Source organism: Pleurodeles waltl, chromosome 7 (assembly GCF_031143425.1).
Source record: "Pleurodeles waltl isolate 20211129_DDA chromosome 7, aPleWal1.hap1.20221129, whole genome shotgun sequence".
Classification (NCBI taxonomy): Eukaryota; Metazoa; Chordata; class Amphibia; order Caudata; family Salamandridae; genus Pleurodeles; species Pleurodeles waltl.
Window position 1 is genome coordinate 937,814,988 of NC_090446.1, and position 14,673 is coordinate 937,829,660.

General features: G+C 44.3%; 1 protein-coding gene across 1 annotated transcript in view; it reads right to left on the minus strand.

Moving 5' to 3' along the window:
• LOC138246987 (hepatitis A virus cellular receptor 1 homolog) overlaps positions 1-14,673 on the minus strand; it is a 178,489-nt gene that overhangs the window by 12,776 nt on the left and 151,040 nt on the right. The window contains exon 4 of the mRNA XM_069201736.1: positions 8,238-8,320. Within this exon, the coding sequence (XP_069057837.1) occupies positions 8,238-8,320 (83 nt within the window). The remainder of the gene's footprint in view (positions 1-8,237; positions 8,321-14,673) is intronic.

The following is a 14,673-nucleotide window of genomic DNA, read 5'->3' on the forward strand; positions in this document are numbered from 1 at the left end:
TACTAGTGAAACGTGCCCAGAACATACTATTTGTGTTTTATCTGAGTTCAGCTTATATCCGGAGTATTTTCCGAACTCTCTTGCCTCTATTTCTATTGCCTTAATAGCTTCCTCCGTGTTGCTTGTCACTATAGCTACATCATCAGCATATGCAAACACCTTATATGTTTCTCCATGATATAATAGAGGTTGAATATTTTTGCATTCTTCTAATCTCAGCAAGAAAGAATCAATATATAGAGCAAAGAGCAAGGGGGAACATGGACACCCTTGTCTAGTCCCCCTAGAGATTAAGATAGTATCTGATTCCAAACCAGCAATGCAAATTCTAGCTTTTGGGGCTACATATAAAGTTTTTATAGCTGTGATATATCCACTCCCTATACCTTTCCAGCGCATGACTTCCCATAGAAACTTCCACGATACACGATCAAATGCCTTCTCGGCATCCAAAAGTAATAATCCTAAATTTGTTTGATATAGTTCTGCAAGATCAAACATGGCTATTATTCTTCTTATATGATCTATTGTATCCGGAATAAACCCATGTTGTTGTTTTCTAACCAGCCTGACTATCACATTTGCCAATCTACTGGCCAAAATCTTTGCATAAATCTTTCCATCTACGTTTAACAAAGATATGGGTCTGTATGAACTGGGGAACTCTGTTGATTTATCTTTTTTTTTTAGCACTATAATACTTGCACATTCCCACGATAAGGGTGCCTGACCTGCCTGCGCTATACAAAAAATGCTATGCATATCCTTTTTAATGTCTATCAGGAAGGTCTTGTAAAATTCAAGTGGTATTGCATCCGGTCCAGCAGCTTTCCCTGTTGCCAGGGAGCTTACTGCCTCAATTATCTCATCAATACGAATTGGTGCATCTAATGTAATTTGTTCCTCAGAAGAGAGCCTTGTACTCTTTAATCCCCTCAGAAATTCACTAACCTTTTTTTGTAGCTGTTCAGAATACACTATATCTTCACTATACAGCTCCTGATAGTAACCCTTAAAAACCTCTAGAATTCCTTCTAACTCTGTATGTTTCCGCCCATTACCATCAATTATATTCAAAACATTCTGTTTAACTGCCTTTTGTCTGACCCGTCTAGCTAAGACTTTTCCTGTGGATTCACCATATTCATAACACTCCAATCGGTGACTTTGATAGACGGCTGCCACTGTTTTATTCAAGTAAGCATTTATTTTAGCCTTAAGAATCACCATTTGGGTCTGAGTGAGAGTAATGTCTTCTCTACTAGTAATTTTACTAGCTAATTCCCTCTCTTTTGTTATTAATCTTTCTTGAAGTTCTACAATTTCCTTCCCCCTAATTTTCTGTATTCCCAAACTATAGCTAAGAGTTTCACCTCTCACTGCAGCTTTAAATGAATCCCATACCATCCCCGGATCTGCCGTATTCCTATTGATATCAAAAAAGTGGTGAATCCACTCTTTCATATGAGATATATATCCTGGGTCAACCAACAATTTCCTATCAAATGTCCATACACGACGCGGATTAGATGGTCCCTTAATTGTTATGGACAATATTAATGGATTATGATCTGATAAGAATCTGGGTTTGCATTCTATTTCAGCCCCATGGATTAAGTTTTGTGATACGAAAAAATAATCCAACCTTACCAATTTAGCATGTGGGAACGAGTAATAGGTATACCCTGGATCTACAGTTTTAATATTTTCCCAGACATCTCTCAACCCATGTTCCCTTACTAACCTCCTTAGAGCTTTCCATACTTTAGGCTTTCGTCCCTGATATAAACTCTGGGTGTCCATGCTCCTGCTACCTACCTCTAAATGAATATTTAAGTCGCCACAAATAATTATTGGTAAGGGCCATCCAACTAGTTCCATATTCAACGTATCCAGAGGCTCAGCCTCGTCCAAAACTGATCCATATATAGTGCAGAGGGTAAATTTAAATGTATTCACAGATAATTCTAAGAGAGCCCACCGCCCATCGTTACTTGCTCGAGATCTACAAACTTGTACATTGTTATTTCTGGCAAGTATCGTCACCCCACGTGTCGAAACCTCCTGTCTGGTACAAACAAGAGGCGTCAACCCAAGCTCTCGTATGAGCTCTCGCTTACTCCATGCAATGTGTGTTTCCTGCAAGCAATATAAATCTGATTTAATTAGTTTAAGACCAGCTGCCACTCTTTTCCTTTTCTGGGGGCTATTTAGACCGCAAATATTCAGTGTACAAATCCTTAATCTATTTGCCATATCACTCAGTTTGATGTACCAAACTCACGTCAGTACTTTCTCCCTTAAAGAAACCAACTTGTTGATATTGAATCCTATACATCCTCTTCTTTTGATATGTCTTCATTAAATTATTCTGAACATTTCTACCTATATTAGTGCCCCCCCACTCCCCACCACCCCTCTCCCCCCTCTCCCCCCTCTCCCATCCTCCCACCCCTTGTACCCCAACCCTGTTACCAACCACCCCCCCCACCCCCCTACACCCCTTACCCCTACCCTTACACCCAATTTATGGAGAGTATGGGATCTCACTGTCCCTAATGATGGTAAAGCTTCCGCTCCGACCGTCCCTACCCAGTGCATGATTTTCTTTTTCTTTTTTTTTTTTTTCTTTTACCTTTTCTCCCTTTCTTTGTCTTTATCTCTCTCTATCTAACCCTGTTTCAGCCAAAACAATATCTTACCCCCGGCTCGACTTCTCAGGGCTTAACTCCTAACCCTCTCTACTTTACCCCCACCCCTATGTCCCAATCCAGAAAATCTATCTTAGGGAACCGGACCGTTAAGTCCACCCAAAAAAGCCCTTGCTTTCTCCTCTGTCGTGAAGAAGTAAGTCCTATTATCCATTACTACTTTCAGTTTAGCCGGATTTAATAAAAAAACCTGTGCCCCCTTACTTTGAAGTGGCTGAATTAACTGCCGGAGCCTCCACCTTTTTTCAACAGTAATATGGCAATAGTATGGTCTCACAAAAAACTCACATCCCTTAGCCTTACTTCTAGCATTGGGTCGAGCTCGGTCGTATATAGCCTGCCTTGCCTGATAATTAAGCAAAGAGATTAATATTGCTCTAGGTCTACCACTTCCTCCTTCTGAGTTTGGTCCTATTTTGCTAAAAGGAAATCGATGGGCTCTTTGAACCTCTTTGTCCCAGTCCCACTGGTGTAAGTCCGGAAAAGCTTCCTTAAAAAGTGCGACCATAAAGCTATGTATATCTGATCCTTCAAGTCCTTCTGGTACACCCAGGACGCGCAGATTATTCCTCCTCATTCTGTCCTCTAAATCTGTCAATTTCCACTGAGTGTCCTCAAGTTGTTTCTCCATCATTTCTCGAGATGACTGGCGAGCTCCAGCCTCATCCTCCAGACGCGAGATCCGGGTCTCTGCTTCTTCCATCCGTGTAGTAAACTCTGAACATGTCTTAGCTACTCGACGAATTTGGATTTGCATCTTGCGGCAAGCCATTTGAGTCCTACGGCTCTCTAATTTAGATTCCTCTCGATGTTCCATAATGCTTTGATATATGGTTTCCAGTGACACAGGATTAGGCTGTTTTTCACCATTATCATATAGAGTTAAATCATCCTTGGAATACTCCCACTGAAGCCCCTGAAGACCCTTAGTGTCCAATGGGTTAGTGGAGTGCTTATTAGGTCCTACTTGCTCACTTCTCTTCCTCTGTTTTTTCCTAACAGTGGCACTCCTGCCACTCTCCTGTAATTCCTTTCCCAGTGCCAAAGAGGACACCTCAGATTCGAATTCAGAAGAAGTTTTATCCGCCTCCAAATCCAGCTGCTCGTTGCTTGACCAACTTGAATGATCTGATAGTGAGAAAAACTTGTCTCCTTGTATTGTCTCATTATCGCGTAATTCCACTGGCCTCCGCTCCACCTGTAATAATGACCTAGCGCCTTGTGCGCCCTCCCTCTGCTCCCTCTGCTCCATCTGACTCCCGGTAGCTTGTTTTTGTAAAGTTGCCACATCTTCAGCATCACTCTGCCCACCTTCATGCGGGGGGGGCACATCTATAGCCGTCATCTCTTCGTTTACTAGAGGATCAGCCTCCTCCACGGCGGTGGGGGGGGGTATCTATGCCCCCCACCAGTATGTCCTTCCCTTTCTCAAAATACCTGTCCAGTGAAGCACTCTTGTTTTTGGAGACAACCTTCTCACCTAAGCCTTGTTTTATATCCGTACCCCCCCCTTGCCGTGCCGACAGGCTTACTCTTACCGGCTTGCCTCGTCCAGACAGAGTCACATTTTTCACTCCTTTAGGTGGCATTTTTACCTTTTTTTTTTGCTTTTTAATGCAAAATGCGTTATTATAATATACGCCCAGTGTCAAATACTTGTAATAAAATAAAGAAACTCTGACCGTTTTTTGAGTCCACGTCGAAAATTGCCCCCAATTGGGACCCGTGAGCACAGACCTGTAGTTGTCTTCAGGTAGGAGCAGGAGCAGTCCAGACCGCATCCCGGGAAAACACTTTGCAATCCTTTTAACCTCCGTCAGCAAATCCACGTAGTTTTACTTCTCCCAGGGGAAAAAAAAAAAAAAAGGGCCCCGCAGAAACCAAGAGCCAAGTAGCCTAGAACAATCCTCACATGAAAAGCAGTCCTTCAAAAAGCAATGTCACCCGCAATATTTCCCCTGTGCCGCCCCTCCTGAGAGTCCTGGGACGGTCATCCCCAAAAAAAAGAGGGAGCAGGTGAAGCAACGCGAGTCAGCACAATGTTGCTAAAATGCCGCTACATTGTTTTCCTCTAAGCGCGACTGCCGAAGGAAGCTCCGACCCGCGGGAGAGCTGCCGCAACACTGGGAGGTTTCCTTGGTCGGAGCAGACGCTTCGCGGCTGCGTTACGCGGCCGCCATCTTGCTCTCCGTCGTCGGTGTTTTTCCACATTTAAAGTGTTTAATGTAAATCTTGAACCTGTGGTTCTTAAAATAAAGTGTACTGAGGCCTGCTAACCAGGCCCCAGAACCAGTGTTCTTTCCCTAAACTGTACCTTTGTCTCCACAATTGGCACAACCCTGGCACTCAGGTAAGTCCCTTGTAACTAGTACCCCTAGTACCAAGGGCCCTGATGCCAGGGAAGGTCTCCTAGGGCTGCAGCATGTCTTATGCCACCCTGGGGACCCCTCACTCAGCACATGCACACTGCCTTTCAGCTTGTGTGTGCTGGTGGGGAGAAAATGACTAAGTCAACACAGCACTCCCCTCAGAGTGCCATGCCAACCTCACACTGCCTCTGGCATAGATAAGTCACCCCTCTAGCAGGCCTTACAGCCCTAATGCAGGGTGCACTATACCACAGGTGAGGGTATATGTGCAGGAGCACTACGCCCCTACAGTGTCTAAGCAAAACATTAGACATTGTAAGTGCAGGGTAGCCATAAGAGTATATGGCCTGGGAGTTTGTCAAACACAAACTCCACAGTTCCATAATGGCTACACTGAAAACTGGGAAGTTTGGTGTCAAACTTCTCAGCACAATAAATGCACTATGATGCCAGTGTGCAATTTATTGTAACATATACCCTGAGGGTATCTTAGAGATGCCCCCTGAATACCAACCCGACTTCTAGTGTAGGCTGACCAGTTTCTGCCAGCCTGCCACACACCAGACATGTTGCTGGCCACATGGGGAGAGTGCCTTTATCACTCAGTGGCCAGCAACAAAGCCTGTACTGGGTGGAGGTGCTTCTCGCCCCCCCCCCCCTTGCAGGAACTGTAACACCTGGCGGTGAGCCTCAAAGGCTCACCCCTTTTGTTACAGCGCCCCAGGGCATCCCAGCTAGTGGAGATGCCTGCCCCTCCGGCCACTGCCTCCACTTTTGGCAGCAAGACTGTAGGAGATAATGAGAAAAACAAGGAGGAGTCACCCACCAGTCAGGTCAGCCCCTAAGGTGTCCTGAGCTGAGGTGACCCCTGCCTTGAGAAAACCTCCATCTTGAGTTTGGAGGATTCCCCCAATAGGATTAGGGATGTGCCCCCTCCCCACAGGGAGGAGGCACAAAGAGGGTGTAGCCACCCTCAAGGACAGCAGCCATTGGCTACTGCCCTCCCAGACCTAAACACACCCCTAAATTCAGTATTTAGAGGCTCCTCAGATCCCAGGAAATGAGATTCCTGCAACCTGAAGAAACAAGAAGGACTGCTGACCTACAAGCCTGCAGAGAAGACGGACGACGACAACTGCTTTGGCCACAGCCCTACCGGCCTGTCTCCAACTTCAAAAACCTGCAACCAGCAACGCATCCGACAGGGACCAGAGACCTCTGAAGCCTCAGAGGACTGCCCTGGACTAAAGGACCAAGAAACTCCTGTGAGCAGCGGCCCTGCTCAAAACCAGCTACTTCTTTGCAACAAAGAAGCAACTTTCAAAGAGTGCACGTTTCCCGCCGGAAGCGTGAGACTTCAAACTCTCACCCGATGCCCCCGGCTCCAGATCCAGAGAACAAACACCTCAGGGAGGACTCCCCGGCGACTACGAGCCGGTGAGTACCCAGAGACGACCCCCCCTGAGCCCACACAATGACGCCTGTAGAGAGAATCCAGAGGCTCCCCCTGACCGCGACTGCCTGTAAAAAGGAACCCGACGCCTGGAACCAACACTGCACCTGCAGCCCCCAGGACCTGAAGGAACCAAACCTCAATGCAGGAGTGATCCCCAGGCGACCCTTTGCCTAGCCCAGGTGGTGGCTGTCCCGAGAAGCCCCCCTGTGCCTGCCTGCACCGCTAGAGTGACCCCCGGGTGCGTCCATTATTCCCTACCTGAAACCCGACGCCTGCTTTGCACACTGCACCCGGCCGCCCCTGTGCCGGTGAGGGTGTGTTTTGTGTGCCAATTTGTGTGTCCCCCAGTGCTCTACAAACCCCCCCTGGTCTGCCCCCGGGAACGCAGGTACTTACCTGCTGGCAGACTGGAACCGGAGCACCCCTGTTCTCCATAAGCGCCTATGTGTTTTGGGCACCTCTTTGACCTCTGCACCTGACCGGCCCTGAGCTGCTGGTGTGGTAACTTTGGGGTTGCCTTGAACACCCAATGGTGGGCTGCCTCTGCCCCAGAACTGAGACTTGTTAGTGTTTTACTTACCTCCTAATCTAACCTTTACTTACCTCCCCCAAAAACTGTTGATTTTTGCAGTGTCCACTTTGAAAATAGCTTATTGCCATTTTTACAAAAACTGTATATGATATTGCTTTTATTCAAAGTTCCTAAAGTATCTAAGTGAAGTACCTCACATTTAAAGTGTTTAATGTAAATCTTGAACCTGTGGTTCTTAAAATAAACTAAGAAAATATATTTTTCAATATAAAAACCTATTGGCCTGGAGTAAGTCTTTGAGTGTGTGTTCCTCATTTATTGCCTGTGTGTGTACAACAAATGCTTAATACTACCCTCTGATAAGCCTACTGCTCGACCACACTACCACAAAATAGAGCATTAGAATTATCTACTTTTGCCACTATCTTACCTCTAAGGGGAACCCTTGGACTCTGTGCACACTATTTCTTACTTTGAAATAGTATATACAGAGCCAACTTCCTACACCTAGTTATCTACCATAAACCGGAGACATGCATAATGAACAAGCACTGGCTAATCCAATAGGTCTGGCCCTAGCAAGCTGGTGTGATGGTTATTTTTTAAGCGTGTGCCACAAACAGTAAAAGAAGGGAAAAGAGAAATAGGTTGCAACTTAAGCATTGCAACCATATTCTTATAATAAAAAAGCAAGATAAAAGAAATGCCTTTTTTGAACGAGCAGTATGGGTGCTTCCTTTGAGGCTAGTGTGTTTACAATACATATATATTTTTTGTTTAATGCACATGCAAGAAAAATCTGATTCTTATTCACACAAAGAAAATATGCTATTGGCTTTGAATTACTATAACCTGATGATAAGGGATAAACAGACAAAGATGACAAAAAATAGAAAAGGATAAAGAAAGGACAAAATTAAACATTGGCAAAGTTAAGTATTTGCCCATCAGTTCTGGCACTTACTTACATACACATGTACATGTATATGTGCAAAAGAGATCAGAAAAAATAACCCCAATAACAGTGCAAAATGCTGTGTTAGGTGAAAGCTGAGCACACGTGATCAGTAAAAGAAGCCAGTTTGAAAGCCAGTCAAGAATCACAGAAAATATAAACAGTGGACACCTAGTGCCTGATCGATACTGACAGGAAGAAAAATTATACTCACATAACTCTGGCTTTCCGGTGGCGTTTGTGTGGAAGGACACTGAGAAGAGAGGACGGTGGAGGGAACTCCGAAATGTACCTCATCTGAGCAAAGTGAAACATTGGATTAAATACATTGAACTATGGCGGTAAAATGTGCAAAGCATTTATTGGATCATGAAAGAGATTATCCTTTAATCCTCCCTAAAGTAGTCCCAGGGGTGGGGGCCTTAATAAAGATATTGGGCCTCAGGGGATGGTGTCCCTATGGCCAAAAACAGCTAAGGGAGAGAGCTGGGTGCCACCTCCCCTTATGGAAAAGGATCAACCCCAGGGGGTGGGGTCTCTGGAGCTGAAAACGGCTCATCCAGGGGGCTGCATACTCCCTTCCCTTTGATAATCTAAATGGCCCCTGGAGATGGGGTCCCCAGGGCCCAAAATTGTAAAAGGAGAGTGGCCCTACTCACGCCCCTTTCCTGATATACTAAAAATAAACTGGCAGGGAAAAACAACTTTTTTTTTTATTTTGGCTCCGTGGGGTCAAACCCATGGGACCTATACCTACCCTTCCCCCTTATATTACACTCTTTTTAAAAGTTTAGGACAGGGGACTATGGGCCAGATGTATGTAGGTTTGGGTCTACGATTTCCTGATAGCAAATCTTAGCGATTCGCTATTAGAAAATCTCAGACTTGGTCAAACTGGGATGTAAAACTGTGTTTTACACTGTTTGTGATTCCCGATGTGGTTGCAAATGACATACCTCATCAATATTTATGAGGTAGGTCGCTATTTGCGACCCCATTTGGAATGGCAGCATTCACAGGGATGGTGGCCTGCTGGGGATAGCAGACCTACCATGTCTGTGACTGCATTTTACATAAAGCAGTTTTTTTTTTTTTAATGCAGCCTGTTTTCCTTGAAGGAAAGGAAAAAAAATGAAAAGTTTTCTTTTCATTTTTTCAGAGTAGGCAGTAATCCGTGGGACCACTACCTGCTCTGATAAAATATTTTTGCTTCCATTCACAAAGGGGAGGGGATCCCATGGGGACCCCTTACCGTTTGTGAATGGGTTACCACCAACTTGAAGTTGGCGGTAACTGTGATTGTTTTGCAACCGCATTCACAGTTGCAAAACAATCTTACATCCTCCTTTGACGTTATGAGAAAGAGAGACCTTGGCAAGCCCCTTATTAATAGCAACTCACAAACCTATTTTGCAAGTTTGTAACAGGTTACCGACTCACAGAATTGGACTGTTACATGCGGAAAAGCCTTTTTCCAGTTGGAAACAGCCCAATGGGCTGTTTGCGAACAGGAAAAGTCTCTCGGACATCTGGCCCTAAGTTCCTGTGTCCTGTAATGGCTGGCAGCAACATTTTTCTCAAGTTGCTAGCAGCCAAAATGAGCGATTACTCCTGGAAGAGTCTGGCTCCATCAGGAGCGTGATGGCCAAAGGAAAAAAAGTTTCCTGGACCAATCAGAACACTCTATTTTTAAACTGGTGATCTCGCAAGACTCATGTGAGCCTCTAGATATACAAATATTTTTATACCTTAATTTGTTTTCAAAAACTACTGAAAGGATTTGCACCAAATCATAAAATGCACAATCTGTGGATCAAGTTCAAGCTTCCTGCCAAATTTGATGTAAATCAGTTCAGCGGTTTTTGCAGTAGCGCTTGTTAAATATGTTTATCGAAAAAATATATGGGTCTTTTGCATTTTAGGATCCCCTTTTTTCTTGACCCTTGATTGATCCCCAAAACTTTCTGTGCACAAACTACGTAAAGGGAATCAAAACAGTGCCAGCTAGGAAGAAATTCATAGGATTAGGGCGCTCACAGTAAGTCCCTCAAAGTAAAAACACATTCCGTTCATGGCACGGTGCTTCTGACAAGAGGATCTTCCTTAGTCCTCCAATGTTTCAAGGGAAACAAAACAGCAAAAGAACAGATGTCAGAGCACTCGTGATATCAAAATTAGAAGTTACTAATAAGTCCAATCTTCTTGGTGAATTGACAACAAACTCGTGTTTGTCTCAGAGTCCAGTTTTATTCATAATGTTCTATTGTCCTCCATAAGAACAGCCAACACGTGTTTCATCCTCTGAGAAGTTTCTCTCTTGAGGACTTCATCAGGGCTTCATTTCCATTGGAGTGTAAAGTTGAGAAATTCTCAATAACTAGGTGAAAAGTCTTAATGCCATATATTCAGTCCAAAATAAACATTATATCGAGGTAGTCTCCGTCCGTATCTCTCATATGGAATCTAATCTAAATTCAGCAACACAATGTTGCTTGATGATACGGAAACGCTGCAGGGTGTATTGGACCACGCGGCTGTTTCCCGAAGCTGAATTTAGATTAGATTCCATATGAGAGATACGGACGGAGACTACCTCGATATACTGTTTATTTGGACTGAATATATGGCATTAAGACTTTTCACCTAGTTATTGAGAATTTCTCAACTTTACACTCCAATGGAAATGAAGCCCTGATGAAGTCCTCAAGAGAGAAACTTCTCAGAGGATGAAACACGTGTTGCTGAATTTAGATTAGATTCCATATGAGAGATACGGACGGAGACTACCTCGATATAATGTTTATTTTGGACTGAATATATGGCATTAAGACTTTTCACCTAGTTATTGAGAATTTCTCAACTTTACACTCCAATGGAAATGAAGCCCTGATGAAGTCCTCAAGAGAGAAACTTCTCAGAGGATGAAACACGTGTTGGCTGTTCTTATGGAGGACAATAGAACATTATGAATAAAACTGGACTCTGAGACAAACACGAGTTTGTTGTCAATTCACAAAGAAGATTGGACTTATTAGTAACTTCTAATTTTGATATCACGAGTGCTCTGACATCTGTTCTTAAACTACGTAAAGGGTTTTGTACAGATTCACCAAACAGTGCCAAAGTTATTGTCAACACAAAAAACACATTTTCTATGGAAACGCTGACCTAACTGTAACTACCCAGTGGCAACCATCACGGAATCTATCAGTGACACCATCATGGAACTTAACACCTCTATATATCACATATATAGATATTGGCCACTCTGTGTTACGCTTGTAACGCGGCGTGCTGGCCAAATTCTGCCAACCGCTGCATTGCAGGGTATTTTCTCATGCAAAGCTCATCACTGGTAAATTAGCAAGTGTGAGTGAGACTTGGCATCACCTAGCATGATTTTGGATCACGCTAGGAAGGAACCTGGCAAAATTTCCGCAACGTGGGTGGTCGCAACCGTTCTGGATAAGAAAGCTGCCACTTGAGTGAAAAATCTACTCAAGCAGCAGCAAAATCAACTCGAGAAGCAGTGCCCTCTTGCGTTCCGCATAGTGCCATTTGCACTGATTTTTAAGCATGGAATGTGCTCCCAGCATAAAAAATCAGCATAAGCAGCCTGACATGCCTGTTTCTGCCTGTTCGCAAAACTCTGCAGAGTTTTCATGTATCTCCATGCACAACAAGAATCACAATTTGTTTAAAGATTCGGCAAACAGTGCCAAAGATATAGGCAAGTCAAAAAATGTTTTTTTCTATGGAAACAGGGTCCTAACTATAAGTGTGTGTGTGTGTTCTGTCTGTGTGCGTGTGTGTCTGTGTACACTGACCAGACTAATCTGAATAACTTCCGACCAGTCACAAACATCCCTTTTCTAGTGAAATGTGTACACAACCAACTGTGCCAAGACATTAATAATGTCAACCTACTCAACAAGACCCAATTGGAGTTTAGACCAGGTCACAGTACGGAAACACCCATCACACATCATGAATGATGCACTAAAAATTCTGGACCAAAATAACTCCTGCCTGCTCATCCTTCTTGATCCTTTCTCAGTATTCAACATGGTTAACCACAACAACCTCCTTGAACTGCTTGAACGTAGAATGGGTCTATCAGGAAACATCCTAAAATGGGTCACTTCCTAGCTACAAAACCAATCAAATTGGGAAGCTTATTCTCCAACCAATCTCCTGTCTGACTGGGAGACCCACAAGGCTCCACTATCTCCCCAAAACTCTTCAATCTGTACATTGAACCGCTAACAGAGATCCTGAATCAAGCACACCTCTCCCACCACATGTACGCTGATGATACTCAGATGTACCTAAAGATATCCTCCTTAGAAGACATTATACATCTCAACGATACATTGTGGCTAATCTAAACATGGCAAGTGCTAACTCTCATCAAACTTAATTCTCTAAAGTCTGAATACCTGCTCATCTCTCCCCCTCACTACTCCCCTTTCCTACAAAAATGGCTCATTCATCTGGATGCACTGGGCTGCAATTCCACAACCATCGAATCCATAAAATCCCTGGAATAATACTCAAAAATCTCAACATTCAAGCTCACATTAGCACATTCACACAGAGTGTACTGCTACATCTTAGACTGCTGAAGAACTTGAAACCATTCATACTAGTTTCCAACCTCAAAATAGCAATACAATCGTAGGATTTATTTAGTCTTGACTATGGAAATGCAACACTGTTGGAGACCCCAAATAAAGACTCGCATCAGTGATGGCCACCCTGAATGCTGCAGCAAGACTGTTAACAGGACTGAGGCATTTTCACCATTTCACACCTTCACTAAAGTCCCTACAATGGCTTCCAGTCAAAGCTAGGATCATCCTCAGGATAGCCTGCTGGACGCACAAAGCCCTTCACCATGGTACACCTGGGTACCTAGTCCACAATCTGGCTTTATCAGGAGGTAGTCACTCTTTTAGAAGAGCAAGCTCCCCCATACTAGAACCAGTAAGATTTAGGAATTCACTAATACAAGTTTGTACTTTCTCCGGTTCGGCCCCACAAAATATGGTGGACATTCAAGGTTTAACAAGCATTGTCAAAACCAATAGTTCTCTCCTATGCAACAGCTATTGGCTTTGCCAATATCTTTTTGCCATGTTATACATCAATTTGGCAGCCGTTCAGCATGGCTAAAAGTTTGTGGTGTAAAGGAGAGTGGCATGAAGTGGAGTGACCTGCAGAACAGTGTAGTGGAGTAGAGTGGGTATTATGAACTGGTGTACAGTGGCAAGGAGTGGTGTAGAGTAGAGTTGAGTGGAGTGAAGTGAAGTAGAGTGTCATGGAGTGGCAGAGAGTGGAGTAAAATGTTGTGGAGGGAGTAGAGTGTTGTAGAGTTGAGTACAGTGTCAAAGAGTTAAGTGGCATAGAGTGTTGTGGAGTGGTGTAGAGCAGACTGGAGTGGCATGGAGGGCTTTGCTTAGAGTGGAGTAGAGTGTTGTAGAGTACAGTGGCATACAGCAGAGTAGATTGTCATAGAGTGGAGCGGCATACAGTGAAGTAGTGCAGTAGCGTGGAACAGCACAGAGTGGTGTAGAGTGGAGTGTCATGGACTGGAATGTCATAGAGTGGAGTGGCATAGAGTGGAGTACTGGAGTGGTGTAGTGTGCAGTAGTTGAGTGGAGTGAAGTATAGTAGTGTGTTATTGAATAGAGTGGAGTAAAGTGGCATGGAGTGGTGTAGCAAGAGTTACATGGAGCATTGTAGAGTGAAGTTGTATTGTAGTAGACTTTAATGGAATAGAGCATCACAGAGCAGAGTGTTGTAGAGTGGAGTAGAGGGACCTAGAGTGAAGAGGCATAAAGTACAGTGGTGCAGAGTTGATTGGCATAGAGTGTAGTGGCTTAGAGTGCCTTGGTTTTGAGTAAAGTGGTATGGAGTGCAATTGGCGTAGAGTGCAGAGACGTAGAGAAGAGTGACATAGAGGGGTGGAGAATAGAGTAGTGGAGAGTAGAGTAGAGTGGCTTTGGGTGGCTCACGGTGGAGTAGAGTGGCGTACAGTGCAGTGGCAACAGAGTAGAGAGTGAAGTGGTGCAGGGTAAAGAGGAGTGATCAGGACATACTGAAGAGGTGCAGAGTAGCGTGGCATAGAGTGCAGTGACATGGAGTGCAGAGGTGCGGAGTACACTGAAGTGGCATAGTGTAATGGTGTAGAGTGCATTGGTCTAGACATGAGTGGTGCAGAGTAGAGTGCAGTGGCATACAGTGCAGTGGCATAGAGTGTAGTATTGGAGAATAGCGTAGAGTTCAGAGGTGGAGTTCAGTGACAGAGAGTGCAGTCTTGCAGAGAAGAACGCACTGCTATAGAGTTCAGTGGCATAGAGTGCAGTGGTTTAGAGTAGGGTGTTGCAGAGTAGAGTGCTATAGAGAGCAGGGGTGTACAGTACAGTGGTGCAGAGTAGAAAAGAATGGCATAGAATGCAGTGGCACAGAGTGCAATGGTGTAGAGTAGTGTAGCATGTAGTGGCGTAGAGTTCAGTAGCAGAGAGTGCAGTCTTGCAGAGTAGAGTGTCTTAGAGTGCAGAGCATTGGTGTAGAGTCCATTGGCAGAGACTGCAGAGGCATATAGTGTTGCAGAGCAGAGTGCTGTAGAGAGCATTGGCATACCATAC